The 24,913-nt window shown below is 41.0% G+C and overlaps 1 protein-coding gene and 1 long non-coding RNA gene across 3 annotated transcripts in view; one reads left to right on the top strand and one right to left on the bottom strand.

Annotated features, from left to right (window-relative positions):
* Nucleotides 1-15,326, bottom strand: part of PLCL1 (phospholipase C like 1 (inactive)) — a 203,730-nt gene extending 188,404 nt beyond the window's left edge. For both annotated transcript variants that reach the window (XM_061377410.1, XM_061377424.1), the window contains exon 1: nt 14,865-15,326. In XM_061377410.1, coding sequence (XP_061233394.1) covers nt 14,865-15,137 — 273 coding nt within the window. In that variant the 5' untranslated portion in view covers nt 15,138-15,326. The remainder of the gene's footprint in view (nt 1-14,864) is intronic.
* Nucleotides 15,327-19,916: 4,590 nt separating this feature from the next.
* LOC133224281 (uncharacterized) lies at nt 19,917-23,612 on the top strand. Its single transcript, XR_009728822.1, has 3 exons — nt 19,917-20,048; nt 22,315-22,472; nt 23,430-23,612. It is a non-coding gene; the product is annotated as an uncharacterized LOC133224281 (long non-coding RNA).
* The last annotated feature ends 1,301 nt before the right edge of the window (nt 23,613-24,913 follow it).

Raw genomic sequence — 24,913 nt, 5'->3', positions numbered from 1 at the left:
ATAACTGGTGATATGAAGTTATAAAAACACACAGCATGTTTACATCTTTTCTACAATATTATTCTTAGGTATCATTTACCTCCATATTTTCATTCATCCATTAATTATTTTACTGGAGTAAACCCAAAGGGGTAAAGCAATGTTATACCCAAACACTGCCCATGGATTCAGATATCAATTCGTAACTAGAAAGGTATAAAGTTCTTGAAGAGAAAATGCACTTTGAACAGCCATTAAAATTCAGACAGGCATGACAAGCAACCACTAAAACCAAACAAAACTCACACACACACCCCCCAACAGTCATGCATTGTTTTACTAATTCAGCAGTATAGTTGACATTGTATATACACAGCCAAGAAGACTAAAGAACAATTTCCATTGTCCAAACTGCAAGGAACAGGCATTTTTCCACAGGGGCATTCACTGGTCCTATCCTGACACATGCCATCCATCTACAACTGCCAGTGTTCAGCATTCATGAAGATAACATTCACTTCTGATACCAAGAGTTTTGCCAAAGGCTCATGAATATTCTTCTCTACCTAACTACAGTATGAATCAAATCCTACTTTGATGCAACAGGCCTAAATAAGAATAAATGAAAACTCCAGCCTACAACACCTCTGTGCGAGCAATTCTGCTGGCACAAGGCCGTGCTCTGTATTGCAGTTTGCCACAGCAGCACAAAACCATCCGCATCTCTCTCCTTAGAATCGCAAACAGCAGATTTTTGCTGATACCCTCAGCTCAGGCTGAGGGTAAGCAGACCAGTTTTCCAACAAACCCACTACCCCCTGCATGCAGTGTTGGCCCTTTTGCATTCTCTGATCATTCTGACACTTGTTTTCATCTGTCTTGATGGTCTTTGTTCACACAGAAACTTATTTTAATTAAGAACTAATGCAAATTGCTATACACAACCCAGTCCTGATGCACGGATTGACTCCACAACTCGTTAAAGTTGTAAAGTAGGTATGCTTTTTATTCAGTGCTGAGACGCACGGGGATAATTCCTCAAAGTCATGCGTGCCCCAGTGTTGTTTCCCTCTACATTTATCAGGTTGCACCATACGCCTATACATATTTGTGTCCTATCCCCGCTTCGTATTTCAGTGAGCTAGAAGGTCCTTTGCGCCTGCGCAGTGCCCCCTCTGGTCATGGGCAGGGGTCTCAAGATGAAGTAAATGAGTCTTCCTCCTGTGGGTAGGGGTCTTCAAGATGAAGTAAATGAGTCTTCCTCTTCTTGAACTTTTCACCTTTTAGTCTTCACGTATGGCCTTAGGGTTTGGTCCCAGCCATCACCATGTGCTTCTCCCCCTTAACAGATTCAGGGGTCTGCTTTTCCCTATCAATAGGTGCTTATCGGTAGAATCAGGTGTCTGCTCTTCCTTGTCAATAGAACCAAGTGTCTGCTTTTCCTTATCAATAGCTAGTGCTTTTGTTCTGCTTAGTAGGCATGATAGGTACAGACAATACCTTTGCTTAAGCAATCGAATTCCTCCAACCCCCCTGTACATTGGTCAACCCTCTGCATCAGTCCCAGCTTGAATTTCAGGTAACTCCTCATGACTGTCAGTTTAAGAAAATTGAGACTTGTCTAAACACAATTTATTTTAAAAAACCCTTTTGGATAAACCATTGCAACTTGCATTAACAAAAGGCCAAAAAGAGTAGGCGATAACAAAAAGTACTTGCAATGTAGGCAACTTATATGGCAGTATAAACCGCACTTTGCCTTCTAATACATATATCTCTGCTGTAATGCTGAATTAAAATAGTATTTTTTTCCTTCTGCAAACAAGTTGTATTTTGCAATAATTACCAAGTTTAGCTCTTGGGTTTACTGAAGGAAACAACATTACCATTTGCCACTGCTAAACTTTTGTAATAATACAAGATTTAGTCTAAAAAGTTAATTTAATATGTTCTTTAAATTTCTATTGGCATGCAAAGTATATGCAATATATACATGAGTATATGGATGGGAGGATAACAAACTGAGCAAGCAGCACTATGTTCTTTAGAACATATAGATATCCAGACATGTAAACACTTTGGTGTTTTCCTCGAGTGATATTTGGAGGACTGTGCAATATGGGTTCCTGGCTCCGATATGCCACAACACAAGTCAGAGACATCCTGCAGTCCATGAGTAGGTGTACAGATAGGTAAACAAAGTAAATGGCATTTCAAAGTAAGTTCTGGATTATACCACATCTATACCACTTAAATGGTACATTTCAGCAGGGTCATGTCTTTTGCCTCAAGACTCTTCAAATAAGACAGAAAATGCTGCAACCTTTTGATGTTAGAAAGTGGATCTTTCCTCACACAGTGAATGGAACACTGTGCCCACACTGTTCCTTTCAAGCCCTCAAATTTCTAAAAACGATGCCAAATGCAGGAGGATACAGTACAGCTTATTCAAGCTGAGAGCTGAGTATCTTTGGAGAAGTTAGAAGCTGGTCTGAAGGAAATACGCAATTCCTTTTTGCAGAGAAGTGATATATGGAAGCCAGGCACCAGCTATATGCCAATTTTCTTAAGAAAGTGAAGAAAAACGTGTGATCCTCTCCTGTTTGGAAGGCAAGGTACTGCTATAGGATATGAATGTACTTTTAAGCTGCAGGGTTTTTACTTTATACAAAATAAGTCCTGATTCTCTGAAAAGCAAAATTGCCCTCTTCTCAACACATCATAGGCATTGCCATAAGCATGCACCAAAAAGGTGTAGCTTCCCAGTACCTGTTTAACACTGCTGCTCTGCTTAACACACTTTCAGTCCCACCTCTTCTTGCCAAATGGGATCATCCATCCAGCATCAGGTCATATCCAAACATGAGCCTGGGCATTAGCCCTCAGGAAGGCAAGTTCTTCAGGCAAAGGGGGAATCCTCCTACTGACTCTCCAACAGCCACAGGATTCCACCACTAGTGCTTGTATGTCAGCATTTCACAGCACATGGTACATTGTTACAGTGAAAGGTACTTACAAACCTGACGTTGACCAAATGAGGGTATTAACCCCATTTTACAGAACCACAGAATGGCTTGGGTTGGAAAGGACCTTAAGATAACCTCGTTCTAATCTCCCTGCCATGGGCAGGAATGTCTCACACTAGACCATGTCTCCCAAGGCTCTGTCGACCCTGGCCTTGAACACAGCCAGGGATGGAGCATTCACCACTTCTTTGGGCAGCATGTTCCAGTGCCTCACCATTCTCACAGTAAAGAACTTCCTTATATCTAACCTGAGCTTCCCCTGTTTAAATTTTAACCCATTACCCCTTGTCCTGTTGCTACAGTCCCAGATGAAGAGCCCCTCTCTGGTATCCTTGTAGACCCCTTCAGATACTGGAAGGCTGCTCTGAGCTCTCCAAGCAGCCCTCCCTTCTCCAGGCTGAAAAGCCCCAGCTTTCATAAGATCATAGAATGATTTAGGTTGGAAAGGACCTTAAGATCATCAAGTTCCAACCCCCCGCCATGGGCAGGTACACCTCGCACTAAACCGTATCACCTAAGGCTCTGTCTAACCTGGCCTTGAATAATTTTCATTAAATTAAGTGGGTTTTTTTCCCCTGTCACTTAAACTTTACCAGCTCCCCATGCCTTCCCCGCACACCTAGTGAGCCTAGGCAAAGCACGATCACATTTCAGTCTCCTAGGCAAAAAAACTTACTTGCTCTCCCCTGTACTACTGCAACCTAGCTGCTCTTCAGAAAGACTCCTGAGCCCTTGGACTGCTCTGTGTAATTATGCTCAGGACAAGAATATAACATAAAGTAAGCAATTATAATGGTTAAAAAAAAAAAAAAAAGACAAGACTTCAAAGTCAGGAGGTAGTGTTGCAGAGAACCCTCCTCCATGGTGACCAAGGATACTGGGAGAATGTTCTCAAGTCTACAAACAGGCTCTGATCTCAATGAGATTTGGATCAGTCCATTGAAATGAACTACTTCAAAGCACTATTCCTGTCCGTCAGATTTGTTTATCTTGCCACTGTGCATCAAGGTGCTTCCCTCTCATCTGTAAAGATGTAGCAAAAAATAAAACCAATTGAATCTGAATTGTTAATAGATACTCAGAACACAGACCCTATGACAGCACTGCCAAGCAAATAACCTACAGAAAGTGCATTTGTTTATTAAGTTGTCTCTATCTTATTTTCCCCTCAGGTCTAATAGCAACTTACTCTTAGTGTTTTTAATAAAGCAAATGTTATCTGAAAGCGATCCCCTAAAATTCATTCGTCTGTTCAGGTTTAAAGCAATACATTTTTGCCAAACAAACCTCACCTAGCTCAAAGTAGGATCAGCATACCAAAATTAGCAACATTTTAAGTCCTTAGCAGCCTGGAAAAGAAAATCTTGAAGGAAAATAACAGGGTTCAGTGACTGGCTATTTGTGTTCAACCCAACCCTTCCTCCACTGATGGCAATGGGAGAAATGCCACTGATTTCAGAGACTGCAGATCTATGTTTACACTCAAAATCTGCACTGCTTTAGGGAGCAACTGCCACTGTGAATTACAACACTCTGAGAAGGAAATTCACAAGCTATGGGAATACTACGACTTGCATTTCCAAATCATAGGCAAGTATAACAAATTTTACATAACACTGGAAGACAAGACTTCCTTCAGGATATACCCATACATTATTTCCTAGAACAAACCTGTCTTTAGCCCAGTGTCAAGGCTTGAGTGTGAGGACAGACCTCAGATCTCATGCACAGCATTCCCACCGAAGGCAGTATCCAGACTGGGCTCCATCTACTGCAGAACACAAAGCATTTCCACAGAGTCTTTTTTCCATATCTTGGATGAATTCCACTGCCTATTTTTTAGCCAGTGAGAATTTTTTATTACAGTATTTGTATGAGGCAGCCTGGAGATGTGTCATATTCCAATGGAGTATCATTCATTTATTAAACTATTACATTTGTTAATTTAATAAGCTCCTACGTAATCTCATTTGGAAAAATGGATCTTACAGTAAATCATTCCTAGTGCTCTCTTCTGATAGCCCTAGCCTTGAAGAGATGAGCAGTCACTTGAGCTGAGCAAAAGGCAACTTCTAACCAGGTACTTATGAAAATTGTTAAAAAAGAACAAAAAAATGAAATCACACGGCTCTTCCAAACCAAAGTACAAGCTCATAAAGCAATTTAATGCGAGAAACCAGAACTCATCTGTATTTACAGTGAGTTGCCTATACTGTATTTTGAAAGTGTCTTGAGAGAAAAATCTCATGTTAAGTAAAATGGAATGCATTTATTCTGTTACGCAAATAGCAATAGTGGGCTAAAACTGACAGAATCCACCACAAATACCTATTCTCTCAAAAATACATCCTCACAACAAAAATGCAATTAGAACACTTTGACATTAACTTACCATGGTAAAGTTTGCCTAAACACTGTGGGGATGGGGAAAGCTTAAAAGGAGATGCATAAATGGCTTTGGAGTTGCCCCAGAATGGGTGGCAAGATTCACTCAGGAAGAGAGGGATACAAGAAATAAGACTCAATCACCAAGCTGGCAAGAGGAGGACGAAGGCATCCCTCACTCATCTTCCTCTTGATCCCTCCACCAGAGCTGCCATAAGCGCTTGTGGCAAAAAAACCAACCCTTTGGCCTCCTAGCAGCTACCCTGCACCCTCCTGCAGGCACCTTCCCTCTCCCCAGAACATTTTGTCATTCAGCCTCCGTACCCCTTAAAAACCCACCCACCTCTATGCCTGTACATGCCCAAAAGGCTAATTTATCACAGCAGTTCAGCTCCTGCAACAAACTGTTGGTTTTCTGCCTTGAATGACTTTTCCCATCAGGGAGCTCAGTGCTGGGTCTGCAAATAGACCCCCATGGCTGTGTTCCATGCTCTTAATGAGCCCTGGTGACTGCCCTTAGCCATGTTCCCACCCTGCTTGTGCCCTCTCAGCTGACTCGTGATTCCCCTGCTCCCAGCCAGGCTCCCCAGTTTTATTCAGGTTCACCTGCTCCCCATGACAGCCTCTCCTCACAGCAGTGCTTGGATTATGGATAATCCAATTTTCTGAATTTCACTTGAGTTTCTAGACATGCTCTCACCCTGCTCTACCCCGTGGCTTTCCCAATTACTTGAGCTGCAGCATCTGATTCCTGATCAAGGAGTTTAACTTCTCATTGCTACTTATTTCCTATCTTTTTCTCACAAGCACAGTGTACCTAACATTCTTGTGCAGTTACTACAGCACACATACTCCTTCAAATGTAATGACCTTGCAGTAGTATCCACTGTTAAAGCATTTCTTAAATTCACGGGGTCTCTCTCATCAACACTCCTGGCAGAAGTTTTTCTTTTGTTGGTTGCTCTTTTGGTTTTGGCTGGTTTGGCTTTTTTTTAAGCAGATATGTTTTCTAGGACAACAACACAAAACACAGAGTGTTTTGTGCAGCAGTGGGCACAGAAACAAGATGGATATGGCCATGTTTGCATAAGCAGGAGGCTTCTCTCAAACCACAAATGCACCCTGCGTTTTATTTAAGCAACTCCTTTTTTGTTGTTGTTGTTTTGTTTGCCCCCCAAACTATCTGAAAAGCTAAGTAAGATAAAAACTTTTTGTAGCTTACAACCAAAACAGGTCAGCAATCCATCAAAACTGTTTAATGCATTAACATACTATGCTTACAATACAGGAAATTTGATCCAAGTTGTGCTGCAAGATCACTGCTCAACATAACCCAAAAGACCATAAAATAATAAATCCTAAGCACTACTGTTCAGCCAGTTCTAGGCTTATTTGAAAGGTATGTAATTAATTAGCCTTCTTCATACTGAATAGATATCAAACAGAGATTCTTGCTGTCCATTCACGAGATGTATCTCTTACCAAAACAAACTTCCAGTGAAGAAAGATGATTTTGGACTCCTAATGATCCATCACCCTGCTGCTTCTGTAGTCACTTACACCCATGCAAATCAATACATAACAACTTTGCAGTAGTCAAACTCATTTTCACTTTGTATGAACCTCTGAACAAAGTACTGGGCAGCAAAGACACACTCCTTTTGCTACTTGAAAAAGCACCAAAGCAGCATGACATAGGTCAACCAGAGGGATGAAGTCCAGCAGGATGGAGAACATCTGAGGGTAATAAAGTATTAATATAATTAACGTTTTTTGTAGTTGGTTTTGCTAGGATTATCCAAGACATGGTGTGAGTGTTAGTACTCCCCTGAGCATTGCAACTCAGGAGGAGAATCAAGCCTTCACAGTATACATTTCAAGCTGGGATACTTTTCAAAATCCTCCCAGTACAGTAGCAAAGTAGTAATACTTGGGTGTCGGCTACCTTTTAGACTTCGATGTACTTTTAAATGAGCATGTCACAATAACATTACTTGACACATACTGCCCAAAATAATCCCCAAACTAATTTTGTCGAGATCGCTGGCTCTGGAACAAGAATATTTTGTCTCAGTTTGATCCCAGTTTTGTTTTGTTGTTTGGGGTTTTTTTTAAATTACGGCTTGCACATAACCTTAATGGTCAGACACTTTCAACTTGATAAATACTTATGTTAACATTGAACCATGACCAAATGAAGTCATTACAATAATCATAGAATAGTTAGGGCTGGAAAAGACAGTAAGATCATCTAGTTCCAACCCAGATAATCTCAGTAATTTAAACACGCTTCATGAAGGGGCTCAATAATCACTAAACCTGCAAATTTGACACAAAGAGATTCTCCTAGTAGACAGTATTCTACATAAATAGGCTTCAAAACCAAAAACGTTTATAACACAAAGATTTAAGAACAAAGCTTTGATTGTAAATAGTACATACAAAGATACCAATTTTGTTAGTACTTGGCATTTCGCCTTTTGCAGAACCGAACTTTTTAATCAAGTCTGAGTAGTTCCTGAACTGTCATGTATGTCAAAGCCTCCCAGTTACATTGGCTAAAGGAAAAACAAACAGGCTAGAATACATGGTAATGAAAAGTTACATTAATCGTCATTCCCAATTTCTTAGAGAAATCACCAAGGTGATTACCAATTACCAAAAAGTACACCTACCAGGTGCATTCTGGAAAGAAAATAAAGACTATGTTGATAAGGTTTACAAGCATGATCACGAAATGTTTCACCACAGAGGATGTATTGTTGGTTCTACAGTAACTGCTGCATTTTCACATCTACTGTGGGGAAGGTCAGAAAAAAACCCAGCCCATAGTAGTAACTCAAATAAAACATTTTTGTTACAGATGGCGTTGATATCAGTGGAACTACAATATTAATAAAATAGTATCATAAGAAACGAGATTTGCAGCTCTGTACAGATATGGAAACTTAAGTTTTATTAACAGCTGCTTAACATATGTGGAAAACAGTAGAAAGCATTCCTCCATCACTGCTCCACCCCACAGCACCACCACTCCAAAAGAACATTATTTTTAATTGTTTTGTACTTCTGTACAGTAGTCTTCGTACACATAACAAATTGAAGAACAAACCAACCTGTATCACCAACTCCATCTCTTATTACTGACCATAACAGCTCCTACCTCTTACTTAAAAAACATCAAATAACTTCCTGAAAAGACTTGCCAGAACTTGTTTGCAGATGACAGGGCTTGCTGGTAACCTACAGAGAGGTTATTGCCTCACCAGTTTGAAAGAGGTCACGTTTAGGTAATGTCATTGGAATATATTCAAATAATCTTTACTATTATGGTCCTGCAGGGAAAGATACCACAAACACAATGCTATTAAGCTTGTGGGTAGAGATGGATAATGAAACCACTAGTCATATGTTACATTATATGCTCTTTGGAACCAATCGACAAGATAATTACTCCACATTTAGCAGCCAGCATAACAAACAAATTTGCTATAAACTTTAATAGAAGCAGTTTGTCCTGGAAATAAGTTGTTGGGGTTTGTTGCTTTGGGATGGGGTGTTTTTTGGAAGTACTAATTAAAGTTTACAGAAGTCAGTGTAAAGGCTCCCACTGATTTTTAAGAGACTTTCAGCCAGGCCCCAAGTTCTCCTTGAGCAGAAATTAACTTAAATAAACCTTCTACTTGAGTGGAACAATGGCTAGAAATCAGAATTATTGTATTTGTGGCAAATCCAACCATCAAAAACAGAAAGCCTAAATTAAACATGGAAAATACCAAGAAAATGAATGGAAAAAAACTTCACCTATTATAGATTGACTTGTGTGTGAGGTGCATATTAGAATGCTCAGCAGCAAGTGTAAGTGACTCTGGACCTGTACAAGAGAAAAATCTCTGTAAGAAGCTTTTCCAGCAAAACTTACATCTCTGAAAGGCATAAGAAGCTAGGCGAGCCTTCAGGACAACTTCATAGCACCCATATCCCTAAATACAGCACCTGAAACGCATTTTATATGTGCAAGTCTTCAGTGGATTGTGGTCTGCACTACTACAGACTATTATTATTGATAGCTTGACACAAAAAGATTCCATAAGACCTAAATCTTCCCTACTACAATATTATCATCTTAGACACAGCCACACTGGACCTTCCAATGTTAGAGTTGTTTTCAGTGAAGAGATGCAGTGAAACCCCAGTCTAAAATGCTTACTGCCCTCCAGAAGAAAATATCTTTGTGCTAAACCCAACAGTTCCATAGAAAAACTGTCCATCTTCAGGGATACTATTGGATAGAATTTATTTGCAAAAGCAGTGTATGGAATATCCTGCAGTGTGACAAAAATATTATAGGCTACAAACAGCTATGCCACAGCAATCTAAAAAATAGCTCTAAAATGCTTCTCTTAGGTAAAGTTGGCAAAAAAAAAAAAAATCTAGGTAATTAACACAGAAGATTGTTCTCACTTCTGAGGAATTTTTACACTAGCAAGAATGGAAAACAGTCTTCTCTGTCTCTTAATGGTGTATTAAGTTTTTCGTAACAAATAGATACCAGGTTAAATAAAGGTCAATCTACACTGGTATCCCAGCTACAGCAGTATATGCACAGGGAGCACATAAGCAGTAAAGTACAAAGTGATCAATCCTCTGCTGTAGTTTCCCAGTGTTCAACCACTTGTAGTTCAGGGGCTTTCTAAGCCAGATGCTTTCGGCGCATTGTGAAACTCTCCTCTATCAATCTGCCATTTTGAACCTGCTTGATCCCATTTGCATTTCTGACTGCCATAGCTTTCTGTAGCTGTTAAATGCATGATTCAATCCCATGCTGCGTCAGAAGATGCTTTCATTTATTTTAAACCTGCTGCTATATAACTATCCCTGGGTTTTCCCACTTCACATTCTGTGAAACAGGGTATCAGTTCCCTGTTTCTCTCTCCACAATGTTTGGAATTTACATACATTAAAATATCACCTGCTAGATTCATTTTTCCAGACCAATCTGATGATACCTCATTTTGTAGCAGTTTTTCCATGGCTAAGCATGTAATTCTTGCCTTTCTCTATACCTTTTTACACTCTATTGTGTTCTTTCATGTCTTCTCTACCTAAATATTTTCCTTTTCCTATGGTACTTATGAATATGCCAAAGAATGCAGTTGTGGTAAAATCACCATTAGGCTAACAATTAGTCAGCTTTAATGAGTCTTAGATAGTCATAGGTTTAGATTATTAAGCAGCAAGTATCTAAATGTAAGCTTTCATAGCAAAAAGCTAAGTAATATTTACTGAAGAATCATTACAGTCATGAAAAAAAACTCTATTCTGAAAAAAGTCTTAAATAGTCATGTTGCATAGAAAGATGTACCATCTATTAAAAATACTTAAATTCTGTCACCACATTGCAGAACACAAGCTGAAAGAAACTAAGCCTCATTCTTTTTTTGTTGTAGGTTTGGGTTTTTTAAAGCTAAAAATGTCAGTAGGATAAATACAAATTCTTGGAACAAGACAGCAGGATCTCTTGATACACTTACACTGATGAATTCAACTGTAAACCCCTTATTCTTGCAGTTCTTAGACTAGTTGTATATGACAAGCAAGGACAACTCAACTGGCTTTGAAAGAAAAAAACCTGCACATGAAACAGAAGCAAATAGCCTTTGGAAGAGCTTCAGTGAACAGTCTCATGGCTCTACAGTGACTGAAGTTAAAGTCTGACTCTGCAGTTCAAGTTCACTTCATGGGGATGATCTGCTGCTACTGACATAATGCAGAGCTGCGTTATCTGCAACAGTATCTTGGCACAAAGATCCAGGAAGGAAAAACCCACATGGTCCCAAAAGTTTGTATTACATGCAACCAAAGCAGAGAGAGAAGCCTGGGAACAACTGACAGGGAAATATTTTGGTTAAAAGTTACAAAATATTTCAGTAGGCATTACATAACAAATTACACAGCCTTCCTACCCCTTCATTAAAATGCTTCTAGATGGCAATGTCAAAAGGAACATGCCAGAAGGAAAACAGCATCAGTCAACTCTGTTTAGAACCCCACACAGGAAGGCTTGAAATGCACTACATGTAAAAAAAAGAAAACCAGTTTGTTGAGTACTGTCTTCAGTTCTCCTCACCTAAAAGTGGTTGGAATTAACACTTTATTTGTAAACAACTGGCAATGGATTGCTCACAAGAAGAGAAAATGAAAACACTTGGCAAATAATTTACCCAATGCATAGTTCTTCAAAAACGGGTCAGGTTCTACACTCTCTTGACCTTTAACTTCGTCTCCCAGCCATTGTACTTCACTGACTTCAAGCTCCTCGTAGCAAAACTCCTTTCTTGCTCCAGTTCTCTAGTAAAACAACTCATCTCTTCCCTTGCATTAAAAAAAAAAAAAAAAAGAGAAATAAAACAAAACAAAAACGCCCCCTAAAAACTAACGCACATGTATTAGGGGAAATTTGTATAGCACAAAGGCAGATACAACTATTTCTCATTAATGTTATTTCAAATTTACCTCAATCTACAAAGCTGGGAACATTAGCAAAGCAAAAGGGGAATAAAAATATTGCAGCTACATTTTGTTCTTTTTACATAAATGAGTTCTCTTGTTTCTAAAGCCAAATATAGAGCACACGAATGCACTGAAGATTATCTAGAAGGGTTCATATTTTACTTGCTGTGTACACCAAATGTAATTTGCTGCAGGAAAGGTTTTTAAAGCAAGTCCCTGTTCAGTGCTTTTTACTTCACAGTTATACTGTGGATGCCAAAACACTCCAACATAAGCAAGTCTGGCTTCCACTGGAATTGCCTTCTCAGATGCTAACCTTGAAACGTGCAGAGCTCTAGAAGACAGATAGGAAAAAATGCTGTTAGAAATTTCCTTTGATCATCTAAATCTACAGAGTTTCAAATTTTTGCTAATTCAGTGAGACCACTCATGCTTAAAGGACACCTTTAAATAATTGGTAGAGAAAAGGGAAAATAGGGCAAGAGCACTCAATTCCTGCAGAGTAAGAGCCTGCCCTCACTGAACAACTTAGCTGGCTTTTCTAAACCCCCTGTTTCAGCTGCTAATATCAGCTTAAAGAAAGCAATGGAATACTATTCCAACTATACATTTATATGACCATATAGACCTTTTAGAGTAAAATACACACTGTAAAATTCATTCTCCTGAAAAGCATACAATGCTTAAACAGAATTCCTGCAACATAAAAGTCCTGGAAAAAAGAAGGTAAAATAAGTTGGGGGGGGGGGTAACCTTAATTCCATCTGAAATTTGCATTCAACACCTGATGAACATTTCCCAGGACATCAGAAGTTCCTGAAAGATGCAGACAAATTATTTAATTCCTATTTCAAGTTAAAAGTATTTCCATTCCAATGGAATAATGCCAGAAGAGAATTGTGATTCAGAAGACTTTTATACGCCACCAAGACAACCTTGTGGGAAAATAAACATAATGCTCTGCATGGGGTCCCAACAGCATGTCTTAGAGATGTGTAGCCTGCAAATCCTCAAGTTTAAATACTTGATATCAGACACAACCATGCTATCTAATCTAATTCATCAGTTTAGCAACTAAATTTAAGATGAATTATAGTATTTTTCATTCCATTTCTATCATAAAACCATTCCAGACCCTTACAGTGATCAGAATAATGCTCTAGTTTTCAGACAGGATGTCTTCATAGGCATCCTTAATTCTAAAGGCAATGCTGTCCTAGAAATCAAATTTTCCCTCATACAGTATTCAATTCATTGACCTTATAAGCCCATCCTAGTTACCCTTCTTCGAATGTGCTCCAGTTTGAATACACCATTCCTAAGCACAGGAAACTGAGTTTATCCAGTATTTCAGATAAGGCCAGCTCCTTAGATCACATTAATACTTCCTTATCTCTATCAGAAATCTCTCTGCTGAGAAACATCATCTCAGAATGTATTTCAAGAAATTTCCTCCACTTGTAAGACAGATCATTATCACTCTCACCAGTATTGCTAAATCATCAACCTGTAGTAAAAATGCTACCCAGTCATTACAACTTAAAACTGGCATAATCTGTAAAAACAATGTTCTTTAATTTAAATCCAAGATAGTGTATTTTCAATTTTTTAAACCTTCACACAATTCCAAGAGAAAAATGCCATTCTGTACCAGGACACTTACAGAACTTTGGTCCTGATTCAGTAAAGCATTTATGCATTTAGGTAACTTCAGATTGGAAGTTGCAGATGCATCACACCCAATGGATGCCTTTAGGAGACTAAAACAACACTTCAATGCTTTGTTGGGCTTACTGGGTTAATATCTCAAGGTGAAACTTAAGAAGGATCCTGAAGGCTCTTTTGCACTTAACTACCTCTGTCCCCTCTGAACAGTAAAGCTTTAAAATGCAAAACACAAATATTTCGTTTATCTATTCCTCCTTTGAATGGAGATACTAAGCTTTGAGAGCTAAGCATGTGTTCTTTGCTTCTTGCCTTGAGCTAGAGCTCTGCCCAGTACCTTCACACATTTGCAGAAGTGAAAGCTTCTTTTCCACAGCTCTCCCGGTGCCTTCCAAGTGCAAATCACTACATGAGGATCACGTGTGACCATATGTTAAATTAAGTTTGCCCAGGAGACTTCATTCATCATCTCCCCAGAAACTAGTAATTAGTCTACGGTACCTGCAAGGAGATGCCATTTGATTGGAAACCAAGTAGCTTGTTCTTAAAAATTAAACTGGAAGAAGAACCAAGCAAATAACAAACAAGCAAACAAACAAAAAGCCCACAGATAAATACAATCATAAAGCCATTTTCTTCAGCAGCTTATAACAAAGGCACAGGCTTTTAAGATCACGCCCGACCTGTTAATGTCACATAAAGGGTGTTAAGCACACGGCGCTGCTCCACAGCAATCTGTACCACAGTCAGCCTCCTAACACGCCTTCTGTTAATTTGTGACACTGCATATTTTGCAGCTCAAGAGCAAAGAAAACCATCACAGTAGAAGCAATTCATTCTGCCTCCAGGTGCCTCATGAATATTAAGTAAGAGCAGCTACGAGCTGCTACACAAAAAACTTCACAACTCTGCGGGGAACTGCCCCGCTGCGAAATTCACGGGGCACTCAGGGATGCGGAAGGGACCTCGGCACCCCTCAGCAGTGGCAGGCGCAGCTCCCCGCCACACACCACCTCCAGGACCTGCTCCGCGACCCCCTCTAGGAACCACTCGATCAGGAGACGCCCCTTTCTCCCGAAGGGCTCCGGGGAGACAACGCCGCAGCCCCGTCGCCCCTATTCTGTGCCGGCAGGGCAGCTGCGCACCGCCCTGCGCGCCACCCTCCACACCCCCGCCCAGCCCGGCTCCCGCCCTGCCGGCCACAGCCGCACCGCGGAGCCCAGAGGGCGACCTCAGCCGGGGCAACCCGGCGACGGGACCAGCGGAAACTTCGCGGCCGGGGCGTCCCACCCTCACCTTGATGATGCTGCTCCTCCGTGGGGTGGCCTTGGCCGCTTCCAGCAGGGAGGTATCAGGGTCGGATGCTGCCGGCAGCCCCAGGCTGCCGCCGGGGAAGCGCTCGGCGGTACCGACGGCCGAGACACCGCTGCGGCGCTCCCGCCTCCTGCCTGCGGCTGCCGCCGGGGCGTCCAGCGAAGCCGACTCGGACTCCTCCTCGGCACGATGAGCGGCGTCAGGGGGAGCCCGGCCGGCTGCCGGTTGCTCTCTGCTGCTAGCAGCCTCTGCCATCGCCCCGCCGAGCGGTGTCAACTTCTCCAGGCGCTGTGAAGGCGGGGTGGGAGGACACGCACACGGACGGCGTCCGGCGGCGCTCCCCTCACAGCACTACGGCGGCGGCAACTTTCTCCGGTGGAGCCATGCTCGTTCCCCACAGACTCCGCAGCACCCCCGGTGCAGGGGACACGGAGAACGGAGCGGCCGCGGGAAAGCGCCGCGCGAGCGGCGAGCGCAGGAAGTGCCGCCGCGGCGGCGGCACCGCTGTGTTGTGACAGCGGTCGGGCGTGTTTTGACAGGCGGCGGTGACGGACGGGGCGCTGAGCCACTCAGCGCTGCCGCGGCCCCCCGAGGGGCGCCGGGCTGCCCAATGGGCTTCGTGAGGGGCGTGTCCGCGGGACGCCTGGATGGGCGTTCTGGGCGGTGCGCGGCGGCGAGCGGCTGAGGGGCAGGTAGGGCTGGGGGTGAGCGAGCAGGGCGAGCTGTGGGACTTGATGGCATCCACCGCGGCGCCGAGAGAAAGGGAGCGGGAGGGACCGTTTTGTTCTTCCTCTCACCCTCCCGTCTGTGGGGAGCGCGTGTGCGTGCCGGGACAGCCGAGTCAATGCTTCGCGCATTTTGAGGCAGCACCCCTGTCAGGGCTGAAACAGCCTGTGAGGAAAAGGGGACTAGGTTAACCCCGCTTCAAGCCCGCGCAACCGCGGTGTTCCCCTGGAGGTACTCGCATTGGGAGCGCAGCCGAGGAGACGAAGGGACGGTGCCGGGCTGGCAGCGCGCGGTTACGAGTGAGCGCTGCCCCCCAGGGCTGCTGGCGGAGGGGGAGGAGTCCGCGCCCAGGCCCCGATTGCTGCGGGTGGGCCAGCAGAGCGGGATGAGGCGTGAGGGGCGCCTCACAAAAGGCAGCGAGGACTCACATTGGGACCCTCCGGCGCTTGAAAATGAACCCGAAACAAGGCGGGCTGCGGCTTGGCCACCTGCTCCTCTCAGGGCGCTCCCCTCACGGCCGCCGGCCCGGGGCAGCGCTTGCACCGCCGCGCCCCTCAGCTCCGAGCCCCTCCAGGTGGCCGGTGCGCTGCGCCCGCCGTTACAGAGCCAACACCGCCCCCTGGCGGCACGAAGCGGCCGGGCCGGAATACCCGGCCCAGCAGCGCGGTCCCGGGCGGGAGGCGGGAGGAGCCGTCCAGTAAGGGTTATCTTTCTCCCGGCAGCCAGGCCATGAGCTGTGGTGAGCCGTCAAGAGTGAGTGCGAGCGTGGTGCTGCACTTCACAGCTCTCCAGGTGGGGTTTCGTTATAATGAGGTTATCTACGCGAGCATCTCGGGAAAGATGGGGTAGAGGGGACTGCAGTAAGGGTAAAAGTGTGGGGAAGGGAAAGCAGGAAAGGCAGCTGAGAAACACGGATTATATTGAAGGATGGAAAATAAGAGGGATAGGGCTGGGCGTGCTAATAGTCACTGGAGGCATAAGTCTACTCAAAATTAGCTACCGGCTTTAAAGGCAGTAAGACTTAGTGGAAAAATTCCTTTCTGTTTGGTTTCTAAAGTAATTTCACAATGAAGGTGTTGGGCACCTGTTGGCAGTCAATCATTAAATAGGAAAGAGTAAGAACCTCCTTACCCCAGCCAGTCATTAGCAACTATCAAATGCCTAGCTACAGGATATAACTGCCACTTAAAGGATGTGAATTTTTCTATATATACACAATGTATAATACAATTCCATACCAAATCCCAGAACTTCTGTCAAGGTTACAGAGGCACTTACCATATTCAACTCAAAAAAAAAAAAGCTGATTGAGAGACAGATCTAAATAACAATGAACTTTCTTTTTCCCATGAGCTTCCATCTAAATTTGATGTAAGCAATGTCATGAAACATGTATACAACAGTTTTCTTGTTGGGAGGGTTTTTTTCAGTTAAAAAGACCAGAAAATAACTAATATTGCATCGAAGAAACATTCACCTTAAAAAATACTGGAAAGAAAAGACTGGTAAGAGAATAGAGGACTCAACCCCAGCCTGCATTGTACAAGAGAGAGTACAAGATATTAAGTTATTGCAACAAAAGGAGGGGAGGAAGAACTAATAAAAGCTTTTAGCTGTATCTCTACATACTGTCACACAGCCTGACCTAAGAAGACTAATTTAAAGACAACAGGAAAGGTAATTACCATGCCATATATTATTAGAGAGTATACATCATGTAGAAATATGTTGCAGCTTTTTAATATATTTTGTGAAATCGTATGAAGTTTAATCGCCAGTTTAATTATTTGGGAACAGCGAAGTACCCTCATTGCTGGAATATGCTGCATCCCCTAGAAACTATTTGTAGCATGTTGCAGTGGCACATGCATATAACATACTAAAGATGTTATAGTTAAAGATTAAATGTCTTAAACATTTCAAATTAGTTTTTTGTCATTAAATGCATTTGGCTGCTGAAATAAAAAAAAATTAAGATCATTTAATTCTCACCTTAAATTACAACCTTGACATGTGAAGCCATTAACTGAAAGGGTCTATAAGGAAGCTACAGATTTCAAGTTTCATAAGCATCAAGCCTCCAGGAAACACGAATAATATTTGTTTTGTTCACAAAATGCACAGGTTTTATAATTATGCATGGTACAGCTAAGAGAGAGTTTAGTTACACTTCTCTCCAGAAGAGAATAAAAGGTTGACTAATTTTTAGTACTATATTTATGACTACACATGTATGGATGCTTCTGATGTATCTATATTGATATGCTTCTGTTTGTAAATGTGGAGAACCACGAATTATGAAGGAAAAGAGCAATTTGGTTTGATACAACTTGACACCTAATTAAAAAAAAAAAAGTTAACAAGAGGAAGATTTACACTAAAATGCTTGCATAGAAAGTTAAAAAGAATTAAGGTTGCTTGGTGATGAATGTATTTAATGACAGGGACAGATTTTCCAGAACAGTCAAGGAATTCACTCAAGCTAAGAAAGGCAAGATGATAGATTCAAAAAACACATCTATTTGTGTTTGCCTTAACATATGAGTCAGCAAATGCCTGCACTGTCTAATGTGCTTTTTTGTACACTCAACTTACTCCATCCTCGAGGCACCCAACTGTTCCTTGGTGGGTGTATTTTGTATCATAAAACAGATTAAAATACTGTAGTCTTGGAGCTGTGCTGCAGTATAGCTTACATAAGCCAGTAGTTTCCACCTAGACAGTGCATTTTGGGAAGCTTTTAAAATTAAGTGTTCTGCTGGGAGCTGAAAGTGGTGCTCCTGTACCAATTGACCATGGTTGATGAAGTGTGAAAACTGACATCTTTTCCTATGTCAGGAATATCTAATGTGCAAGACTGGGAAAGAACAATAGGGAAGAAGTTGCAATTTCTTCAAGTATGCATTCACAATGATAGCAAATCATAATTCATTTTCAAATTGATGAAACTTGCAAAGCAATGATGAGAAAATTCTTTAAATTAAATGAGGTAATTTTAAAAGTAATGATTTTTTTAAGTGTCGGTGGTTATTGTGTCTGTTTGTGCTATTATGTCCTCAGTATGGTATTATAAAACAACAAAAAATCCCACATAGTAATGATATAATTTATTCACACAAGGATACACTCGTTGCTAAGCTTCACTCGGGTTTTGGCAAGACAACCACAAATCATATTTTGCCTACAAAACTATTACAAAGTTTTTAGACTGGGAAGAACCCCAGCAAATTTAAGTCAGGATAAAGCAAATATAGTCAAAAGTTCATAATCTTTCATTTAAAACATACAGTGTGTTTTCAATTTTTGTTAGATTTAAAAAAAATATTTACACTGCTTGAGTCAATGCCTCCTAATTTTTTTTGCTAATTCTTTCTTCCCTCCTTTGTGGAATGAACCTAACTGAACTTAGGCATCTTATGGTTTTTTTAGATAGTATAAGTGTTGTGTCTTCTTTAACTTAGTGAGAAGTACTTTTGTGATATGCCTCTATCTTAATGATGTTCTTGTTCCAGCTGAAGTCACTGATGAATTCTTTTCTCTGTCTGATAGTACTTCCAGGCTATTTATGTGTTTTTAGTAATTAGAACACTCTGGTTATGGAAGATTCCTGCCAATTTTTACCTCCAAGGAACAATCCTTTATTTTAGCAGTGTTGTTTGCCTTAACAGATACACCAATTAAGTATGAGAAAGGGTAAAATCAGGATCTGTTAGGTCATGTTTAATCCTGTTTTACAGCCGCTTTTTGCTATAAAGACACAGGCCTTGGAGTGGAATGTATTGACCTCTATATGGAGGTCAGTGCATAAAAAAAAAATAAAATAGTAACACTGCAAAGAGACACCCAAAAATTAGCCAACACCAGAGTGAAGGTTCATGGTCTCAGTGCAGTTTAACATCCTTTGGTGCAAACATTGCAGTCATGTAAAATGCTATAGTAGGGCTTCTCTCACTGCATGAGACCTCTGAATGAGACCACTTTCCTCACCTTGAGTCCTATCCCAGTTCTTCTCACCTTCCTCCAAGCTGTAGCAAGGTGTTCTGGCGCTTAAGTCTCTTCTCCCTCCTCCTAACTGGATCCTCCCAGTTCCTACTTCTATCTGTTGCTCGCCAGCTGCCATGGACCACTCAGCACAGGAGACCTCAGAGGACTGCTGGACACCCTTGCCAGAATGGCTGTGGCATTTTTGCCACCACTCGCAGTACTTCTTTCATTGCTCCTGCTATGGACTTGCCTTACCCATTTGCTCCCTCTCCAGCAGGCTCAGCTCTTGCCACTGTGCATTCAACTGAGTTTCCTTCAACCCAGCCTGGGCATAGTGATGGTCACTGCAAGGAGGAAGGAGAACATCACTGCTCATGGCTCTGCTGGCTGACTTTGACAATGATACAGCAAAACTGCTCCACAGCTGCAGAGAAGACTGAACGGATCTCGGGCTAGGTAATGCTTGGCATGAACAGAGGAGTAAAATCTGAGATACAGAGATTCTGTGAACAAATTTTTCAGAAGCATAACAAGTAGCAGTATTTGAAACAAATTTTGTAGGCAGGAAAGAACACCCCCCTGATAAGGAAGTGATTCGTATACCAAATTCAGTGTCAGGTAAATCAGTTTTTTCTAGGGAAGGATGGTAAAATGTTACATGTTGGTTTGGATTTGTAAATAATCAAAGCATGCTTTTTTTCCTAGTCTGATTTTCAAGGGTAGATGCTTGACAATTCATTTCCCCTACATGAAGAGTCACAACATGAGTCATACACCTGTCTCCAAATTTTTGGCCAAAGTGATCAAAGTTCAGGAAGTTAAATAATTGAAAATAAGGTTTTTAATAGCATCAGATAATCTCAGAAGTAGTGCTACAACCTAGGCAAAACATACATTTAACCTTATCTAGGTGTTCCTGCTCCGGCAGGGGGATTGGACTAGATGATCTTCTGAGGTCCCTTCCAATCTCTAACATACTGTGATACTGTGATACATAGAATTTGTGCAACTAGTGAAGCTATCTCAAGTTCCCATGCTTAGTCGCTACTTGCTCAAGTTTGGGGGAGGGAAGAGAAGGCATATTTTGTATATTATAACAGAAATTATTGTGAGGATTTGGGGGAGTCTTAAATATGAGTTCTTATTCAAGTCTAATTATACTTAATAATAATGGCTCTTGTTTAAGGTAGGTGGTAATTCTACTTAATGAGAACATTTACCAATGACCATTATTTTCACATAGCTTTTCTTAACTCCTCTGATTGTTCCTCTTAGTATTTCTTTGGCTGTGACACATGCATAGAAATCTAATTGTAGTTGTTGCTACCTTTCAGGCAGTTAAAAGCTTCGGAGGAAACCTGGTCGTATACCAAGCATGGGATGTAGGCTATTCTGACTGATAATCAGACATGCAACCTCCTTCTTAATGTGTGCTCTCTGAAAGATTTTTCATTGCTTAATTAGGTTGGGTTATAAACAAATTAATCAGGTGCAGCCTGGACCACTGAGGCTATATGCACTAGCCCCCTCCATCAGGAGAAAAGACTACTTGTGAATTATATATGGGGGCTCCTGACAATGGAAAAAGTATCAAATAATCTAATAGGAGTAGATCTCTATAGGCAGAGCATTGGTCCTGAGAGCATGATGTCCATACCATAGGCATTTTGTGGGGGGGTTACTTGGGAAAAGCCTTAGTTCAGTCCAAGTAACCCCCACCAGATACACCCAAAGTATGTCAGTGTTAGCAGTACATTGCTATCTGTGCCTGACTGGCTACCCAAAGAAAGAGTGTGAAGAGCTATACCCATACCTGATTCATTTTAAAGAAAGCTGGTTTCCTATGAAAAAAAGTCAGAGCAGTGTTTCCCAGCAATGTTTTTGAGAGCTTCTACACTGGCTTAAAGAGGTAATAGATGCGAGCAGAGAACAGGTACCATGTAAAATGTAGCCTTTTTGTATGGGAACTAAAGTTATAAGCAGACTTTGTCCTAGTCCCGATACCACTTCTAAATACAACCTTACATGCAGTTAAGTAGATAGGTTTGAAAACCTGCTACAAACATTTATGTCTTGTTGTTTCGCATGCATGCAAATTTAGCCCATCTCTCTGAATTGATTAGGAAAAGTCATCTCAAATTAAAAAAAAAAAAAAAAAAAGATTAAAATGTCTCTAATTATGATTAAATGCAATCCTCAAAATTACTTGGATCCCTCTGGCATTAATTGAACAGAATTTTAAGAAGATTCAAAATACTTTCCATTAGGGATGGAGGATGTTTAATCTTTTATTGCAAAATCTCTTACTCCTTAATGTCAGGTTAGAAGATATTCTGAGGTCGTGGAAAAGAAAGGCTAACGACTAAACTATGTAAGCTTATTTTCTTGAAATTTGCCACTGTGGGAGTACTAATGTGCATAAATTGAAAGCATTGTTAAGCACTGTTTGTATCTTTTCTGAGTGGGGTTAAATAAGCTGGTAGTTAAAATTCGTAGCCTACACTAACTCCCACTGTATCAACAGGATTAGCGAAAGTGAAGCATTCTGCAAATAAAAGGCCAGGAGAGTTTTATGCCCAAATGCAGAGATTTATAAACAAATCCACAATAAAAGTGAAAAATTCCACCTGTGTTGGACAAACTTAGAAAGACAGGTATTTACATTATGGTTTGGAAGAATCCTCTAATTCTAACCAGTTACCCTCTCTTCATCTCATCACAGATGTAGTGTCAGATTCAGTGGCAAGATTTGGGAAGGTGAAAAACTGAAATGCATTTAACACTCCAGGCTATGCTGCTGTTAAAATTCAGCAGGATTTTAGCCATATGTGCTCTGCAATTGTGATGTCCAGAGATGCCAAGAAGTGTTTTTATGAGCAGGTATTAAGCATAATGAGGCTCAGTGAACCGCACTTGAGCAGCACTTCTCAAAGGTTTGTGATTTGGGGGATGACAGGGAAAATGAAAGGAAGAATGATGTCTCGTTTTGTAAATCTGTGGGTCTGTAGTGGCCAAAATCATAGAATCATAGAATAGTTTAATTACTTCCTATAAGACACTACAAATAATAATAATAAAAAATTAAATTACCTATTGGTCCAAATACATAGAAACCTTTGATTTGAATGGAAGGCAAAAGGTAAATAATATCTCAGAGCTCACAAATTCTGTATATGCAGGAAAAAAGTGAATTGCGAATTTAGCAAAAAAAGTAATAACAATTATAAGATAAAGGAGAATCCTCTAATCATTCACACAGGCAAGATAAGTTACCTTATAAAGCTAGATTCTAACATATGGAAACATCTCTAACATATGGAAACATATGGAAAAATCTCTTCATGTTACATAAAAATAAATTTAGCGCTAAGAAGGCAATGATTCACAAATCTTTTTAAAAATCACAGGTTTGAGTTCTTGTTCTTCCTACATATTCGATAATATTTAAATAATAGAAATTTTCAGAGGAAGGGGCCTTCATTGTATAGCTATTTCAAACCTCCAGATGAAATACACTATTTCATTACACAAGTAGGTTATTATGAAGTGTTGTCCATTGAAGTTTGCAAGGCTTATTTCTCTGGTAAGTATCAGAAACCAGTGTCAGTACCTAAAAAAGGATACCAAAGTCTGAGGCTGTGAAACACAGTGCTTTCATCTCTGCAACCAGTATTTTACATTTGCAATTTTCCTTTTTACCATTAAATTCCATATTTATTTTAATCAACTGACATGGAAAGCAAATCAAACCATAATGCATATAAGACCGAGCATAAACTTTTCTTCCTGTACTTGGCTGCCTTCATCCTACTTCAGTTCTCTTTTGACTCCTATTAGGTACTCATGTGAGGGAGGAAGGAAAACACTGGAGAAGACAACACTTCTCAATATATTTGGTATCTTCATAACCATTCTAAATTGATGCCAGTTGGGGCTGCAGCTATAGAGGCTCTTCACTCGCAGGAGAAAGGTAGATGGTACGTTGTTATACTGCTCCATGCAATTCTATACAGTACATTGTGGGAAAGAACAAAACCAAGTGATTTTACTACGTTCAACCACTCAGAATAGTGTTTCTAAGCAATAGCAATCGTGTTATACTTCTTTTTCACTTTACAAGTTTTGAGTAGCAGATACTAGCTAGAGAAGCAACAGAAATGTGTAGGGATATACACAAGTATTCCCCCATAAATGAGACAACCATTAAAACATAAATAGCTGTCTTGTGTGAATCTGAAAAACTGTGTGTATGGAGTAAATTACCATGTGCATGAAAAAAGAAACAAAAACATTGCAATGGGCAACATTAGAATGGCTTGGTTCTTTTACTGTGTTTGCATGCTATTCTACTTCAAATCACTGAAGTTAATAGAGAGAAAAGCTTTGGGGACTACTGGACCTAAAATACAATAAATAAAAATACAACATCTAAAATTTACCCAAGCATGTGGAATAGATAAGCAACATCCTATCTTCAGTGAGATTCTTCTCAACTTCCTTTTTTATTTTTTAATTTGGAATCAATAGCTATACATATAATGACATTTGAAGAATCAAGTTGTCGAAGGTAGTAGTATGTCCTGGGTTCAGCAGTAGCAGTCATTTTTTCTCCTTCTTAGTAGCTGGTGCAGTGGTGTGTTTTTGACTTTCAGCCTGGGAACAGTGCTGATAACACCGATGTTTTTAGTTACTGCTCAAATGTTTAGGCTGACCAAGGACTTTCTGAGCCTCATGCTCTGCCAGGGAGGAGGGGAAGCAGGGAGGAAGCAGACAGGACAACTGACCCAAACTAGCCAAAGAGGTATTCCATACTACGGCACATCATGCCCAGGATGTAGAACTGGGGGCAGTTACCTGGAAGGGCTAGTTCACTGCAGGGTTCACCCGGTATCGGTCGGTGCTCGGTCAGGCTGGGTATTATCAGTCAGTGGGTGGTATTGTGTTCCCTTCCCTTGTTATTTCCTTTATTATTATTGGTGGTAGCGGTAGCGATTTATGTTATACCTTAGTTACTAAACTGTTCTTATCTCAACCTGTGGGAGTTACATTCTTTTGATTCTCTTCCCATCCCTCTGAGAGCAGGGGGAAGAAAAGGGGGGGAGTGAGAGAGAGACTGCGTGGCTGATTTATGGCTGACTGGATTTAAACCATGAGAGATTAGAACCCAGAGCCATTTTCTTAGATGACAGTCAAATTAATTGGGAAAGAAAGAACCTGTTTACCTTACAAAGAGCCTTTAACATCATGGCAGCATATAGGTATTATTAAATTGCACTTATATCCATGTAGTGCTATACTTTCAGAGCAAGCAAAGCCTATTA

Source organism: Neopsephotus bourkii, unplaced genomic scaffold (genome assembly GCF_033783945.1).
Source record: "Neopsephotus bourkii isolate Nb327-2 ecotype Australia unplaced genomic scaffold, CSIRO-AGI_Nbou_v1 NB_196, whole genome shotgun sequence".
Taxonomy (NCBI): Eukaryota; Metazoa; Chordata; class Aves; order Psittaciformes; family Psittacidae; genus Neopsephotus; species Neopsephotus bourkii.
Note: the sequence above shows the minus strand (reverse complement) of the source record. Positions and strands in the feature narration are given on the sequence as shown.